Raw genomic sequence first — 17,571 nt, forward strand, 5'->3', positions numbered from 1 at the left:
AAAATTTATTGTCTTTCAGGTTGTTTTTAGTTTTTACTTCTATGTTGCATAGAACGGAAAATATGGATTTTTTTCTGACGGTTTGCAAATTTAATTAATCAGGGTGATTTAAATACCGGCCGCAGGGGGTTCCTGGCAATTTTCAAAGTCCGTATGTTAAAGGTTAAGATCAAGAGGACATCAGACAGAATCAACAGGAAGGCTTTCAGACTTGATTTTGTGAAGAGAGCATGCGGGATGTTCAGTGGGTTGTGGAAGGTGACAGACTGGACAGTGTGCGGGGATTGGTGCCCTCTGGACTGAGAATACAAGGATTGGACATTGTGGAGATGTCGACCCCCTCCGAAGCAGAGAAAGCAGCAGCATTAGTGTAAGAACTGGATATGTGGGAGCACCAGCCACTCCAGAAGTTATAGCCCCCATTGTTGGAAGAGACAGACAGACAGAGAGAGAAAACTTTGGATTATGGTGAGAACCTGGACTAACTGGAACCCTATCAGGGAGCTGCCTGGGACAAGTGTCCCTAAGGAGGAAGCAGCGGGAGCAATGCACCAGGATTTGATCAATGCACTGCCATGCAGGAGCTCTGTAAACACGGTACATTACGCAACAATAGAGACAGTGATTCTCAACCTTTGTGAGATCGCGGCCCGGTAAATTCTGTTTTTTATAACACGAGGGCCTGGTACCGGGCCGCGGTCCGGTGGTTAAGAAACACTGCTCTATGGGGTCTGCGCCATGACCGCTGCTATGCAACGGCTTGGTAAACAAACCTCAACAGTAGAGACCGTTTTCTGTATGGTCCACGCCATGGATATATGAGATTCCCAAGATTAACCAAGGCAGTGAGTGACAGAGTTCTGAGTTCTCAGTAGAAGACAGCCACGGAAAGTTCGACTTGTGAAGATTTAAAGTGCAATTAGAAGACTTTATTTGGAGTGATTTGAAGCGCTAGTTCCTGTGTTTTAATTGTGGTACCAGGAGGGGACCAATGTGTGTAAATCAGCAATAGCACTGTATTTAAATGTGATAAAAGACAGATTGTAACTGAAGTGCTAATAAATCCAATCATCTGAACTATAACCCACCATTCTTGTCACACATACCACTTGACAGTATTTATAAAAAGTCTGCAAAGTGAACTTTGGAACAACTTCATTCTTTAAAGGTACAAAATTGTGGGAAACATTAGGTGAGACAGTGTTATAAAAATTACAGCATATTAAAAGTCTGATCTAATGCTCAAAGGAATATTTCAGGATATGATGTCTTGCTTCCAGAGAAACTCTTGCTTGTATGCTGGACCCTCATCACAGCTTTGGGAACAAGTGTAAACTGCCAGTGTTCCCCAATCCACACTGTCCTCAGTGCTGTCAAGTCCCAGGTAATTCAGCATCTGAGGAAGAATCTACAAAATTTTCATGCATAAAAACAGATGAACACAAAATCTCAGAACTTTTGTACTATTTCAATAGTTACAAAAATTCCTGAAACAGTTTAGCTCAGATTCAGTATAAGTTGATATAACAAATTTTAGCTATTTTTGTTATTCTCTTGTCTTGCGTTGCTGTATGGACATTTCATTATTATCAACTAACTTTTTTAAAACTTCAATTTAATATTGCTTAGTCAGATCTAAGGTTCTGACATCCATTGCTATGAAGAATTCTATCTTCTAGGATATAACAGCATGTAGTTTTCATCTTCAGATGGAAGAGACCTGTCCCTCTGAAATATCTGGTTGACTTTCACTTTACAAAGTATTATATAAAAAAAGACAGAATACTCAACACAAGGGCTAGTTGGAAAGTGATCTCCGGTGAGCTGTTAACAAAATTAGCAATGAGAAAAAAATGTATGTGTGAAGAAAATGGATAACAGTGTGAATTTCACAGTTAGAGGGATTATCAATCGCAAGACACATCATAACACTCTCTTTAGAGACAAGAACAAACACCAGGTGACCAGTTATGTGATGGTTTAGAAGGCAAAGAGTCATGTGATGCTACCTCTCCCCTACTCCTACCTCAGTTGCCTAAAATAAATGATGGTTACTTTCTGAATAGCCCTTGTATTACATGTTTGATGTACCTAGAACTTTTCTACCTGTATCATAATGTAAGGAATGGGATAGTGGGTATGCTGCAGAAGTGTGTCTTGCTGCATTCCTGTACTACCAGTTAAAATTACACAATTCACAGTGTAAACACACAAAATGTAGACTATTTTTTTTCTCAGACTATGACTCCTTTCCTTACATTTGGACTACCCCTTGTGCTAGCCATTATCAATATGAAGAAATTATATTTTTTTAGAAATCTGTAGGGTACATGACATTTGCAGCCACAAAGGAAGTCATAGCCTGAGAGACTGCCATCCACCACTACCTAAGCTGTGTGTGTGGGCATGTTTATGCAATGATCTACTCCGGTTTGAGCTATATCAGATAAGTTACACTGGCTTCCCTCTGTAGTGGTTTACACAATCAATATGTAGAACCATAATTCATCAATAATATAACATGTCACTGAGCCCTATAATACCTCCAAAGATTTTTTTAATTTGATATATTTAGTAAGAGGGTAGATTCTGGTCTTCAACTAAAGTTATAGACCCAGGTAAGTAATTGCTCCAGAAATATTTCATCCGCTCCAGTTAGCTTCAAATATAAAAGTTACACAAAATCTGACCTTTGGGCATGGTACAACCAACCTGCCAGCTAATTCCATTCAGTACTACAGCATTTCTCAACCAGTAGTCTTCAAATATAATTTAGCCTCATACATCTTTCAGTAAAGCTGGAAATGGTGCTACTTTACAACTGGTGTGCTTTTTTCATTTCTTGTTTCCTCTTTACAACCAAACAGTCTGTCCCTCACAGTTACTGGGTTTTCAGACTTTGCATAATCCTTAATAGCAGGTTTTTATTGTATCTACAGCATCTCTTCATTTTTCAGCATTTATTTGAAATGTTAATCATAATTAGACTTACAGAATACTATTTGACAATGCAGCTGCTGTCTTACATGTCTGTGAATTGAAGGTTGGGAAACGTTACATATGCAATTTTTATACAACTATCCTAGTGCGGTCTGTCCCCATTTCTTAAAATTTTTACTATGAAATTGATTTTACTAATAAACGAAGGACAAACTAACTTGTTACTGACCTGAAATTCAAACTGGCGCTGCGTTCCACAGTACTCACAATGAGGAATATCCTCCTCATTTGGTATGTGGTGTGTAGATATCCAGAGAGGTACACCTCCTCTATTATAACGCAAGACTTGATCGGGGTTTCTTTTTATCCTTGAAGTGAACTTAGAAAACTGTCTGTCTTCAGGTGATGTTACCTTCTGTAGTTCGACTGAAATGTCATCTAGAAAAATATTTTCCTTTAAGTTTAGCATTCCAGTGTTATTTTAAACAGCTGCTCAAGAATCACACATGAATAATGAAAAATTAAAAATCTCACAAATACATTCATTCCCAGGCTAAATGTTAGAGTTGTAACTTAAGAATCCTATACACAAATGAGAAATAAACAGAATGTCAGTTCATGCTGTGTAACTAGTCACAAATTAAATTTCAGGTGAAGATGTGCAGTATGTGATCAAAAGACTGAACACCTAAACAACTCCACAGACATGAGTCATTGAAAAGCTGACAGTTGGCACAGAAAGAAACCTCCTGCATTTTTTTGTGAAACTTAAGGTTCATTACCATGTTCATACTACAGGACTATCTTGAGCCTGATGAATCCAATCCACATCCTATTTCTTTCAGATTCATATTAATATTACCTGCCCATCTAGTCTTGGTATTTCAAGTGGTCTCTTCCCTTCACATTTTCCACATAAAACTGTGTATGCATAAGTGCTGCGTCTCTCTCCATCTTATCCTCCTTAATAGAACCTGGTGAAGAGTGTAACTTACATGCATATGCTGTAACAGCCTTGAAACTCTGCCATGGTCTCAATAGTACACAGTCCTACTCCAAATAATGTGGTTTTATACAGCTGTAGTAAGGCCTGCACTTATGTACGTGGCAGTAATAAGCTGTCACGGGTAAAGCATATACACAACTCGTTTACCAATAACCAACTTAGTGGTTCAATATTCATGGCCTGTACATTATCTTGTACAAGTTACAATGACACACTTCCAAAAAAAAAAATAAAAAATAAATAAAAACAAACCTTGCAAAGTTCCTGCCTTGCCTTCCTGAACCATTCTCTCAAATTCCTGTACCCTTTCTTCTTCAGTTCTCAAATCATCAGGCAGCTCTTCTTCAGGCTCTATCACTATTTCAAACTGGGGCAACATAACACCTTTTCTCTCCCCTCTCTCTTCATCTTTGTGTACAGTTCCTGTTATGTCACAGCACATCAGAATATGTTCATTAAATGTCAAACCAATTGGTATCACAATGTAATAACATTTTGGCACTCCTGAAGAGTATCCATGATCAGGACTGAACAAAAGAGGGAATTAATTCTTGTGTCCTTCATATAAAATCTCTAAGTATACACAATGGGTAGGTCACTCTTCCTATCTGCATGTTCTATTTCCAAAAGTTCAACAGATTTCAATGAAGCAGTGTTAAGGGGCCTATACAAAAAAAGTGATAAAGCAAACCTTATTTTTATTTATACTACTTATCCAGAATAATCCCTAATGAATATGAAGATCAAACTGAACTTTAATAACATTTCTTGAATAACGTATTTTAGTGTCCTGTTGCACTGATTCATATCCATAATGTGTATATATGTATATGTGTGTGTCTTTTAGTGCATACAATTTCACTTGTCACTTCACACTACATGTTTCGGCATCATTCTGCCATCCTCAGGTGTATTAATCATGTTAAACCACTGCACTGCCTGACATCATGTGTCCATATATAAAATGATCTAAAATGTGCGTTCATCCTTGTTCAATATTAAATTTATATATTAAAACTTAAGATCTATCATCTTACATGTTGTATATCAAACTCGTGTGTAATGCCATTCATCCGCTATGGGAGTCGTCGTTCTTATGTTTTAACTGTGTATATACTGTGTCTTATGATGTGTTTTTATTATGTGGCTGCGTGCGTTGTATTGCTGGACGTATGTGTGTTTGAGTTTGATATGTGAATTGAATTGAATTTATTTGCATTCCATAGATCCTAAGTAGGTTAATACCTCTGGACATAGAACAAGTCAAAATAATACCTACTGGTAAAAGTAATTTTATCTTAAACTAATATAGCTTAATTCTACATTATTCTCTATTTACATTGAGGTATTTGTCTACAGAGTAGAAGGAATGAGCATGCAGATATATCTTTAGCTCTGATTTAAAATGTTTAGTATCTTTACTCAAGTTTTTGATACTTTGTGAGAGACTATTGTACACTTTTATGCTAGAAAAGTAGATTCCTTTTTGATATAGTGATAGGTTTGATGAAGGTAGATGGAAGTTATATTTTTGTCTAGTATTCATGTTATGGATATTGGAATTTAATTCAAATTTATTTTTGTTGTACACAACAAATAAGGGAAGCGATAGTATATATTGCCATTGAAGAGGTAGAATTTTTAATCTCTTAAATAAATCTCTACATGAATCTCTACTTCTATGTCCTGTAATGATTCTAATTACATTCTTTTGTATCTTAAAAATTTTTACACTATGTGAAGAGTTCCCCCAAAATATTAATCCATAGTTCATAATAGAATGAAAGTAGGCATGGTAAACCATCTTCAGTGTTCCCTGTGGCATAAAGGGCTTAATCGATTTCATTGCATAGCAAGCTGTACTTAATTTAGGTATAGTTCGTTCTATATGTATTTTCCAAGACAGTGTACTGTCTACATGTATTCCAAGGAATTTTGTATCAGGTGCTTTACAGATTAATTTGTTGGCATAACTGATGACCAGATCAATTTGGTGGCTGTTTTTAGTTAAGAATGGTATGTAATGGGTTTTATCAAAATTTAGTGAGAGTTTATTGGCTTTGAACCATCTATTTAAAGCTTCAAATACAAAATTTATATCATTTTTAAAGTCTTCAATTTTAGAGTTCTTAAATATTATACTAGTGTCATCTGCAAATAGAACTGGTTTAGATTTATTATTGATGGTTTTTGATAGATCATTTATGTAGAGAAGAAAAAGGAAGGGGCCCAAAATTGATCCCTGTGGAACACCATGTTTTATGATTCCCCAGTTTGAAAACGCATTAGAACTGGAATTTTTGCTTTTTATCTCCACTCTTTGGTACCTATTCTTGAGGTATGATTTGATCCATTCATTAGCTTTACCAGTTATTCCATAGAAATTTAATTTTGATAGTAAGGTATCATGATTTACACAATCAAAAGCTTTTGCTAAATCACAGAAAATCCCTCCCACTATTAATCTGTTATTGAGAACATTTAAAATATCGTTGGTTAGTTCATAGGTTGCTTTTTCTGTGGTTTTGTGTTTCCTAAATCCAAACTGTTCTTTGACTAACATGTTGTTAGAATTTAATTGTTCAAGTAATCTGTTATATATAACTTTTTCAAAGACTTTTGAGAATGAAGTCAGTATAGATATTGGTCTGTAGTTAGAAATGCATGTTCTCTCGCATTTTTTAAAAAGTTGTTTCACTACAGCGTATTTTAAGCGTCTCGGAAAAATCCCTGATGATAAAGATTTATTACACAAATGATTCAATGGTGAACTGATGTAAACAGAGCTTGCTTTAAGGAAATTGGTATAAATTTCATCATATCCATGTGAATTTTTGGGCTTAAGGGATTTAATAATGTTTTCAATTTCCTTTATTATTGAGAATTTGAGATTTATATTTGGAAATGAACTATTAAAGGAATGTGACAGATAGTATATTGGATCATTATTATTATTATTATTATTATTACGATATGTTTTCTCAACTAATGAGAGGAAATATTCATTAAATGCACTCGCAATAGCTTGTGGATTATTAGTAGACTTTCCTTCAATATTCAAACTTTGTACATCTTCATTAACAGTTTTCTTTCCCGATTCAACTTTCACAATATCCCAGGTGGTTTTAATTTTATTGTTTGATTTTAGAATCTGGTTGTTATAATTATTGTGTTTGGCTTCTTTAATGACTTTTGACAAGATTTTACAGTACATTTTGTAGTGACTTTTTAGTCTTGGATCATTACTGTCCCTACTGGCCAAATATAGATGTCTTTTATGTTTACATGAAGTTTCTATTCCAACAGTTATCCAGGTGGTTTTGTTTTTAATGTCGTTTTTTACTACTTTTAAGGGAAAGCTTGAATAAAAGATCCTCAAGTATGTGTTCAGAAAGCAATTAAATTTAGAATCAATATCACTGCTGTCAAATACAGTGTCCCAAGATTCATTACTTAATTTTGTGACAAAATCTGCTATCATATGCTTGTTGAGTTTCCTTACTGTTTTATATTGTTGATTATTGGGCTGAAGGTTAATATTATTTATTTATATGAGTTGGGCCCCATGATCGGACAAGCCATTTATAAAGGGTCCTACAGTAAAGTCTCTTATTTTTGAGTTATCAATGAATATATTATCTATCGCTGACTTAGAGTTATTTTGAATTCTTGTGGGAAAGTTAACAGTACTGGAGAGATTGTAAGATAATACCAAAGAATCTAAGTTTAGTTCCTATTACTATCAATGAGATAGTTTACATTTATATCACCACAAATTAGAAATTCAACTTTTGGACTACGCAGTACATTGAGGATGGTTTGTAATCTATCTAAGAATTGATCAAAATTCCCAGATGGGGCTCTATATAAAGTCAGTACACAAATATCAGAAAAAGTAGAGTCTAACCTTAAAGCATAGGCTTCTAGATCCTGATCTTTGCAATAATCTTCTAAATTGATTTTAGTAAATTTCACATTTTTATGTACAAAAATACTCACTCCTCCTTTCTCTAGCATTTGTCTACAATATCTAGCTCCTAAATTATAATTTTCTATGTGAAAATGTTCTAATTCCAGCTGCTTCATGTGATGTTCAGTAAGGCACAGTATGTGCGGGAGACTTGAATGCATGAAGCTTATTAATCCATTTGATTTATTTCTCAGTCCTCTTATATTCTGATGGGACACTCTTAGCACTTTGTTTTGTACTGATTTTATCAAGCTTTTATTTCCTTTTTTGATTTATATTTCTTGGCATTTATAACTAGCTGAAGGATTATTTTCTTTTGCAATTTCTTTTACTTGGTAAACCTTACAACATGTAAGATGACAGATCTTAACAAGTTTTAATATATAAATTTATTATTTAACAATGACAAACACACATTTTATATCATTTTATAAATGGACACTTGATGGCAGGCAGTGCAATGGTTTAACGTGATTAATACACCTGAGGATGGCAGAATGATGCTGAAACATGTAGTGTGAAGTGACAAGTGAAACTGTATGCACTAAAAGACGGTTAATATATACACATTATGAACATTTCTTGAAAGCAACTCTTCAACAAATTAGTACAACATAAAGGGACTCATAGTTTTCGCAGCATAGTGCATATCCCTGTTGATGAGTAGCTTCACCGATTTATTAATTCATTTGTGGTTTAACAATGCCATTGGTAGCTCAGACTATACAGTGTCAATTGAAAAGACAATAAGTCAATAATGACTAACAGATGAATTGGTCATTACCTCATTTGACGTACAGTTGCTGTTGGCAGTCTGCAAACTTAACCTTTGCTGGCTTTTAAATTACCTACGAACACTACATAAGCCTAAGGCATGATACATAACTACCATCAGTAATCACTTGTACCATCAGCTTGCTTCATTCTGGTTTCATATTTGGCTTCCTCTTAACCATGAAAATGGATGTGACATGTTCCTCTGAAATGTCAGCTAACTTTCAACGGACAACATGGTGTTACAGCCCAGAAGAAGGAACTTTTCATAACCACTGCTCTGAGAATCTCTAGTCCTGCAGCAGAAAACCCGATTTTAATTCCCTCCCACCCTCTCACCTACTATCACTAGGCCAAGGCTCAGCTGCCAGCTTGGTGACAGCATCTGCATCATCCAGCCACTTGTCTGGAAGGACTGAGGAAGACCATGAACACAGTCAGGATAGTTAGTCTCTGAGCCAAGATTTTAACCTAAAACCTCTCAAATATGAAATTGCGTGCTAACCACTGGACTGTAATGTTTGGTAGCTTCATTTGTTGAATGGCACTTTTCAATTGCATGGATTATACAGAGTGTCCCAGGTGGAAAGGTCAATATTCTGGGAGGTCATATTATTGATCATTCTAAGCAAAAAAGTGTATATGTATATGTGTCCCATTCCAGACAGTTTCCGAGATAGAACTATTTCACTATGCAGTTCCAAAATTGTTGATAAGAAAGAGATATTATGTACTGTTTCTAATTTACTGTGCAAGTGACAATGTTGGTATATGTGGGTCATTTCATAAATTATGCACAGGTTGGCAACACTGCAGATTAGATGACGCAACAACAGTGAGCCTCACATCAGTTACAGTTCAGCGCTTGAGAAAGAAGCGCGCTATTTTGTTTCATTTATAATGTACTCTGTTCTTAAATAACGTTGAGTTAGAAATGGATCCTGCACGGTTCTCGGGTATTGTGACTGTTGAAGCTCAAAGGTCGTACATTAAGATCGAAACTTTACGTGGAAAAAAACCGACAGAAATCCACAGTGCTTTAAGTGAAGTTTGTGGCGAGTTAGCAGTGGACCGTAGTACAGTTTCTCGTTGGGCTAGTCGTTTTCGTGGCAGGCGTGTGAGCATAAACAATGATCCAAGGCCAGGAAGGCCAAAAACATCAACAGATGAACGAAGTGTGAAACTTGTGTCAGATGCTCTTGAAGATCGTCAGCGACATATGAGGAACTTTCTGAAACCACGGGGATTCCACTAATGTCAATATTCCGAATTCTGACAAATGATTTAAAGAAGAGAAAGATTTCTGCATGATGGGTCCCTCACTGCTTGACTGCTGAACAGAAGCAGAAACGCCTCGACATTGCAACCTTGCTGAAACAAAGATTCGACATTGAAGGTCAAGCATTCTTGTATTGACTTGTCGCTATTGATGAAACATGGGTTAGAGACTTTGAACTGGAGCTGAAATCACAGTCCAGCGACTTGAGAGGTCCACCTTCCCCACAACCAATTTCAACGGTCTCAATCAAAGGTCAAACAAACAATGATCTTTGCTTATGATCAACAAGGAATCATCATGACAGAGTTCCGTGCAGCAGTTTATTATCGTGACTTTATGCAAAATCTGCGCAGAAAAATGCACAAAAACCGACCTCAGTTGCTCGAGGCTGGGCCAATCATTCTCCATGACAACGCTCGCCCGCATATCGGGAATGTCGTAACAGAAAAGCTGCGCCAATACGGTTGGGAGGTGTTGCCTCATGCTCCCTACAGCCTGGATATGAGTCCACCAGACTTCAACTTATTCCCAAAGTTGAAACAACTTATGCAAGGCCGTTGTTTTCCTTCTCTGGAAGGGCTTTCTGCTGCAGGTATCCAAGCCATTCGACAGATAAACAAAGATGATGTCCTGGATGGAATAGTAAAGGTTCCCACACGTTGGTACTCAGTCAGTGAGAGGCAGGGGGACTATACTGAAGGACTGTAGAGAGAGAGATTAAAAAAAATAAACATGGACATAAACAAAAAATTGTGTGCATTATTTCTGAAATGACCTATGTAGTTTACCTAGTATAATACATTTCTGAAGCTTCCACTATAACATCTATGCACTTTGCAACTCATGTGAGAAGAGAATACAGCATATCAGCATATCTGGCAAAATGTGACGGTGTGCGACATTTTTACAACTCTCCTACAATGTCATTATCAACAGTCACAATGGCCAAGTGATGCTTCACACCGATTCAAACGGGGGAGGGAAGGACAATACTGCATGCCAAATCCAAACTACTGTATAATAAAATAGCTCTATCTCAGAAACCGTTTGGAATAAGACACATGTACAGTAAAACCTGCCTTAAACGGAAATATTTTCAGGTCCCTTGACTTTGGGGCTGGAAAAAATGTTAAAATAATCTGGATTAAACGGAAACTGTCTAACGTGGACAACGGAAATCAAAATAAGCCTTTATACGGAGAATTTCCAGTCTTCCGGAATGCATCGTTTAGAATAATTTTAGGCATCCTATACATTTTACAGAATTTTGTTTTCCCTAACTCTTTAAAATAAGCTTCTAATGGTACTGCACTACCTGCACTGAGCTTCAGCAGAATTGTTTTCCTCTTGTGGAAATTGTATTCAGTAAGGGCTCTATGCCTACAGTTTTACTTTAGTCTAGCAGTTGTCATCATGGCAACAAAGACAAGAGTTGTGCTTGACATTAACACAAGATTAAAAGTGATTCATGTGAGTGAGCGAGATAAATTGTCTGTTAAGCAGATCATGAAGATGTTTAACGTCAGTAACACTCAAGTGTATAAGATTCTAAAGAAGAAAATGGAAATTTTGAAGCGGTGGGAAACTTGTGCTAATGGAAAAATAAAAAGAGAACTTAAGAAAACTGCAAACGGAGACGTTAATGAAATAGTGTGGGAGTGGTTTGTCAGTGTGAGGGCGAAAAATCACCGGTTGTCGGGTCCTATGGTACACAAATATGCTAAAAAAGTCGCTGAAAAACTGGGGAAGACTGAATTCAAAGCATCTAATGGACAGTTGGAGAGTTTTCGCAAAATGCATCGGATAGTTTTTAACGAACTTTGTGGCGAATCAAGTGATGTAAATAGTGAGACCATTGAGGCATGGGAAGCTAAATTGCCATCCATAATCAAGGGGTATGAACCTGAATACATAGCGAACAGTGATGAGACTGGACTGTTCTTCCGCGCGCTTCTGAATAAATCGCTATGTCTGAAAGGTGAAAAATGTTTGGGAGGAAAACTGTGCAAAGAAAGATTGACTGTTTTTCTATGTGGTTTTATGTCAGGTGAAATGGAGAAAACCTTAGTGATTGGCAAGGCAGCAAAGTCACGATGCTTCCGAAACATGGATATACAGAAACTTCCCGTTGAGTGGAGATCCAATAAAAAGGCATGGATGACATCACAGATCATGGAGGAATGGTTAACAGCCTTCAATGGTAGAATGAAAATGCAAAACTGGCATGTTTTGTTGTTCTTGGATAATGCAACATGCCACCCCCATATCGAACTTTCCAATGTGCGACTTGCTTGGTTCCCTCCAAACACCACTAGTGTTTCTCAACCAGTGGATCATGGCATCATTCGGAATGTTAAGGTCCATTATCGTAAATTATTAATGTAATCTTTGCTCGTCAATATAGATTCTACATCATCCGCCTCTGAACTTGCAAGAACTGTCTCGGTTCTAGATGCGGTTATTTGGATAAGTCAAGCAGTAAAGAAGTTGTTACCAGAAACTGTGACAAAGTGTTTCAAAAAAGAAGGATTTTCTACGGTAGAAGTTACTCCTAGTGTAGAAAATGAGAATGACCAGAAGGACTCACAACATTGCATGAATGAAGCTGCTTTCAGTAACTGCAATGCTGAGGACTACATCAACATAGACAAAGATGTGCAAACAGAACCAGACACAATGGATATTGATGTATTAGTTGAGAATTTTAGAGAAAATCAAAAAGGAAGAGAGGAAGAGGAGGAGGAGGAGGAGGAGGAGGAAGAGGAAGAAGAGGAAAATGACATTGTGATAGAAGAAGAAAAGTGTAGAGTGAAGACTTATCAGGATGCTGCCAACAGTTTAAAGATACTGCAGGAGTTTGCCGTGCTACAGAATGATTCAGATATGCTTACTCTATATAAATTTCGTCCTAAGTGCAACAATTTATTGTAGGTCTTTCGTTTTGCTTTCTTCCACACTACCTTTCGGCCACAAATGGCCATCATCAGGTGTATACACTCACGTAGCTGTTACACTGCACCCAGTTTAAAATTTTAAAAACACATAGGTCTTCCCAATTGGCTAACAGGATCTACTTCGCTGATATTTGTCTGATTCGTACATCATCTTTGTCACCCATACACATCAATTTTGACATCCATGAACTGCCACTTTTAAAATCTTGAGTTCCAATTTTAGAAAATTCCTTTAAATTTTTTTTTTTTTTTTTCAAAATTTAAAATTTAAAATTCTCAGGGTTACTCGCCCCACGCCTATAGTGCTGCAGCGGCTACTTCTTGTTTTCATACAGGTGTTATTCTGTGTAGGCTCCCTGTGTGCGTGCCGCTGCTTATCTTTACTACGCTTACTCTTAATTTCTCAAGCTGAAGTGTTTGTGGAAAGTCAGGCAGCCAAGAGAGTAAAAAACTCGAGTTCTAGTAAAATTATAAAAAGTGAGTACTGCAATTTTTTCCTGTTCAGTGTAATGTGTGCATGTGTTCAATGATTATAGTGTGAATAAATTAATGAGCATGTTGTTTTGTTTTGTCTCAAATACGTTTATGTCCTGGTTTAGTTATTATAGTATACCTTGACTGAACGGAAACCTGGCTTCAGCGGAAATTTTTTCTGGTCCCTTGAGATTCCGTTTAAGACAGGTTTCACTGTACATACACATTCTTCTTAGAATGACTGATACTCTGACCTCTCAGATTATTGACCTTTCCTCCTGGGACAGCCTGTATAGCATAACTAAATGACGAACTTGAAAGGATGTAGAAGGAATCAGTCATGATCCATGTTAAAGTATTATCCTATTATTTGCCTGGAGATTAATTACATCAACACTTAGATAGCTGTTCATAATATAACTATATTATTATAATATTATTATTAATAATACTGTATTTTATTTATTGTTGGCAAATTCTAATTTTTTAGGCATTTCGGCTAAAGGATTTCAAGAATGATGTGACTTGTACAAGTGTTACTGTTGTAGCAATTATGAATGCCAAATAGAATGAATGAATGAATGAATGAATGAATGAATGTATCGTTCAACAACCACCCACCATCCACTGAAACCATACTCACCATTCTGAAACAAAACACAACTACTCCTATTACAGCAATGAACTAAAAAAAGCAGTACAGTGTACCAATCACAAAAAATTGTCTTCCTGATGATGATCTTACACGGTCAAAATATGTTGTAGAAGTGATATCTGTAAAAGACATATAAAGTAGCACACTGACAATCTATGAGCAAAACGAGAAGTTGCACGTTCAAGACTGCCCACACAAATTAAATCTTTAGGACAGTTGGTTTGCCGACCAGTATATTAATCCAGGACAACTAAATTTTGAAGCAGAACTGCTAAATGTTCAACCACGACATTTAGTGCACAGCTTTGTCAACAGAATTTACAACTCTATGCAGTGTTGTATCTGTAGTGCTGAATATATCTGCCAACAACACATTTATATCTGTAATAAATAAACAGCATATCATCATCAGGGAGGTATGGAAAACTGTAAAGAGTGTACAATTATTGTATTTCTGGACATTAGCCATTATCATGTTTTTATTTAAAACACATTTGAGTGTCTGAATTCTGTATCCACCTTCAGGTGGAACCTAATCAGTTGGGCCCAATCAAAAGAGCTAGTCCCCCTCTCGCACCTGGACGCCCATTATCACAGCAGAAGTAAGGAAACTACAACTCCATCCAGTGTAATTACTTTTATGTTGGTACCATATAGAGCATTTGTCTCTTTAGTGATGACTTCTATTCTGATAGTGGTCTGATTTTAACAACATCCATGAAATAGTGCATGTACAGAGGTGCTAGGCCTCATGTCTGTGGAGTTCTTTTATCGATTTCAATGCTTGTCTTGACTCTCACAGATGGCTTATGCTGTGAAATGCTACTATCAAATTGAATTAGATTGGTCTGAGCAAAAATTTTTTAGTTTTGATTTCTCTTTGCTTAACGTGCAAACAATCGTAGGTTTATAAGCATCAGTTTTTCAAACCCTACACATTAGTAACCTTCAAGGTGTATTTACTGTGGACGGTATTTGCTCTTATACTGCTACACTGATGCACAATTACACCCACACTAGGACTCAACTACACAACAGTCAGTGGGTCATTCATGAGTGTGACTGTGGAAGGGTTAGTGATGATGGATGGGGATATTTCGTTTCTGTGTGGGTGGCATATTTTTGTTTTCAACAAAACATATGAAAACCTTCATGTCTAATAACCGCAGCGAACTTATACATTCAATGACTTCCTCTCTAAACCAACTAACCTGATGAACACCTTTCCTTGTGACCCAATTTCCAGTCAATTACTTGATGTTCCTTACTGCAGTAATATGCCACTTTGCATTTCCCACAGTGACTACCGCTCTTAGCACCACAAACGCAACATGTTTTACATAGCTCAGGTGATATATCTGGTTGCCACTTTTCTTCTTCAACAGGTGGTTCAAACATAAAAAATTTGTTTCTTCTGTTTAACTGGCATCTGTACACTACTAAGTTTTTATTTTCATTATATTTACAACATGAAGGATCTCTACAGATGAATATAAATACTGTTCTATGAAAACAAGAATCCAGTTCCTCATATGGGGCATACACTTGACATAAAAAAATGCACTGTTTATCACATTTACCACAAGGAATCTTACTTGGCACATCGAATAGGTCTAACCAAGCTGGTTTTCCACCCACTTTACAAGGGAAAAATCTACTTTCTAATTTCCATGCAGCACATTCTTCTAAGTATCCCAACTCTATGCAGGGTGCTTTTCCTTCAGCTTTTGCCATCAGTCCTTTATAGGTTTACAGATACTATAATTGCAATATTACTAGAAGCACTTCGCACGTAACAACACCTTCCATCAACATGTCCTGCTGAAACTTGCAGTTAACAACGGGCTCATCTGCCCTCGCCCTGCTTACCTACTTTCCCTATGTTCCCTATTCTCTGTGTACTTAACCTCTTTCAAGGAAACGGACACCAAAATAGATAAACGAGCGGAAAATGAGGGTACTGTGACCGGCGGTAACTGGTTCACAGAAATGGGATTCGATAACTGCAATAGATGTATTTGTACTGGTTTACACAATCGCGATTCGATATATTGCAATTTGAGTACTGTGTTTGAAAATCTGACTATCTAGTTCCCATCGTTTGCTTATAGATGGCAGAAGATTAGCATGTATCCATGTCACCTGTGACACATTCCACCGCATTGCACACATACAATTTTCAGGTTAACGATTGTTAGACGATAGTTGTGCACGATCGCGGAGGCTCAACGACTGCTGAGGGACGTGCACGCACACATACAATTTCGAGTTGTCCACAAGTACGCCAATGGTCAGTCGATGAGCGTCGATGAGTTTCAGAATGGGTGTGTACGATACAACAGCATTATGTGCATTGTTGTTAAGATTAAGGAAAAAAAAGAAAGCGGAAATATTGGGTTCAGCCTATTTATAGTGAACATCCGCTTAAAGGAATATTTTACACATTGTACCATGCACTGAGACAACACTCATAAAAAATTTCAAATACTGCATTTCAGAATGAGTATTGATAGTTTTGACGAATTGTTACCTCTTCTGAAACCTCATATCCTGTACAAGAATACAAGATGAAATTGGCTATACCACCTGAAGAAAGACTGGTTGTAACATTCAGATAAGAGAATAAGAATACTTTCAATATTATACAAAATCATCGTTGTTGTTCGGTTTAACTGCATTTTTATTAGTTTTAATTGATATAGGCCTACATTAATTATAGCATCATACAGGGCGTTCATTGATCGAGGAAACCTGGCAGCAGTATCGATCGGACATATTTCTCACAGGTTGCTACTGTAACTGCCGATAGCGGAATAAGTCACTGGCACTGATAAACGCGCACTCTTGCTAGCGTAGAGCTGATGGATTATTTCCCCGCAACCAGTGTTCCCTACCCCGCTAACAAGAGGGCAGTCATGTCGTTGATTCCCTCATATCAATCTCTGTATATGTACACATTTACAAGAATACTGTAAGAAGATTGCTTGCAAATATGCCTCGTATCGCATAAATAAATTATGCGACATTTCTGAAGTTGGTCCACGGAAATTAAAATCTCAAAAACTAAAATATGGGGATCTGGGAGGCCACAGTCTCCTGCTGATTATTCTGTCTTCAAACACTTACAGCACACCACACCCATACATTTTCATTATGTAATGGCACTTGCTGTATAGCGTGAGGATTTTCACTGCTCCACATTCTTACATTTTGTACAATTGACATGACCACTAACGTGAAACAGCGCTTCGTCAGTCATGAACAGAAGCTGTGGATCCACGATTCCATTGTGCACATTTTGCAGCAGCCAGCTGCAAAAACGAATTCTTGTTGCATAATCGGATTGTTTCAGCTCACGCACATCTGTTATTTTATACAGGCGAAATTTGATTAATTTTGTGGCTGTGAAAGCAGATCCTAGCGAAACCCTGGTTTCCTGTGCTAAGCGTTTTAATGATTTTCGAGGGTTAATCTGTAGACGTGTCTCAATATCCCGAGCCTTTTCTTCAGTCAGCACAA

General features: G+C 37.0%; 2 protein-coding genes across 3 annotated transcripts; one reads left to right on the top strand and one right to left on the bottom strand.

Annotated features, from left to right (window-relative positions):
- Positions 1–1,138: 1,138 nt before the first annotated feature.
- On the bottom strand, positions 1,139–16,047 carry LOC111869072 (programmed cell death protein 2). 2 transcript variants are annotated; one of them, XM_023860274.2, is made up of 4 exons: positions 15,264–16,047; positions 4,199–4,369; positions 3,170–3,378; positions 1,139–1,408 (listed from the first exon to the last, which is right to left on the bottom strand). In XM_023860274.2, the coding sequence occupies exons 1-4, from the start codon at positions 15,784–15,786 to the stop codon at positions 1,256–1,258; spliced, it is 1,056 nt and encodes a 351-aa protein (XP_023716042.1). In that variant the 5' UTR covers positions 15,787–16,047; the 3' UTR covers positions 1,139–1,255. The 2 variants fall into 2 exon arrangements, with proteins under 2 accessions (XP_023716042.1, XP_023716043.1); XM_023860275.2 differs by lacking the exon at positions 4,199–4,369.
- Positions 11,418–13,012, top strand: LOC117282674 (tigger transposable element-derived protein 6-like). The gene is made up of 2 exons (XM_033753274.1): positions 11,418–12,421; positions 12,737–13,012. The coding sequence occupies exon 1, from the start codon at positions 11,476–11,478 to the stop codon at positions 12,352–12,354; it is 879 nt and encodes a 292-aa protein (XP_033609165.1). The 5' UTR covers positions 11,418–11,475; the 3' UTR covers positions 12,355–12,421; positions 12,737–13,012.
- Positions 16,048–17,571: the final 1,524 nt, after the last annotated feature.

The sequence above is a fragment of the Cryptotermes secundus genome, unplaced genomic scaffold (assembly GCF_002891405.2).
Source record: "Cryptotermes secundus unplaced genomic scaffold, Csec_1.0 scaffold378, whole genome shotgun sequence".
Classification (NCBI taxonomy): Eukaryota; Metazoa; Arthropoda; class Insecta; order Blattodea; family Kalotermitidae; genus Cryptotermes; species Cryptotermes secundus.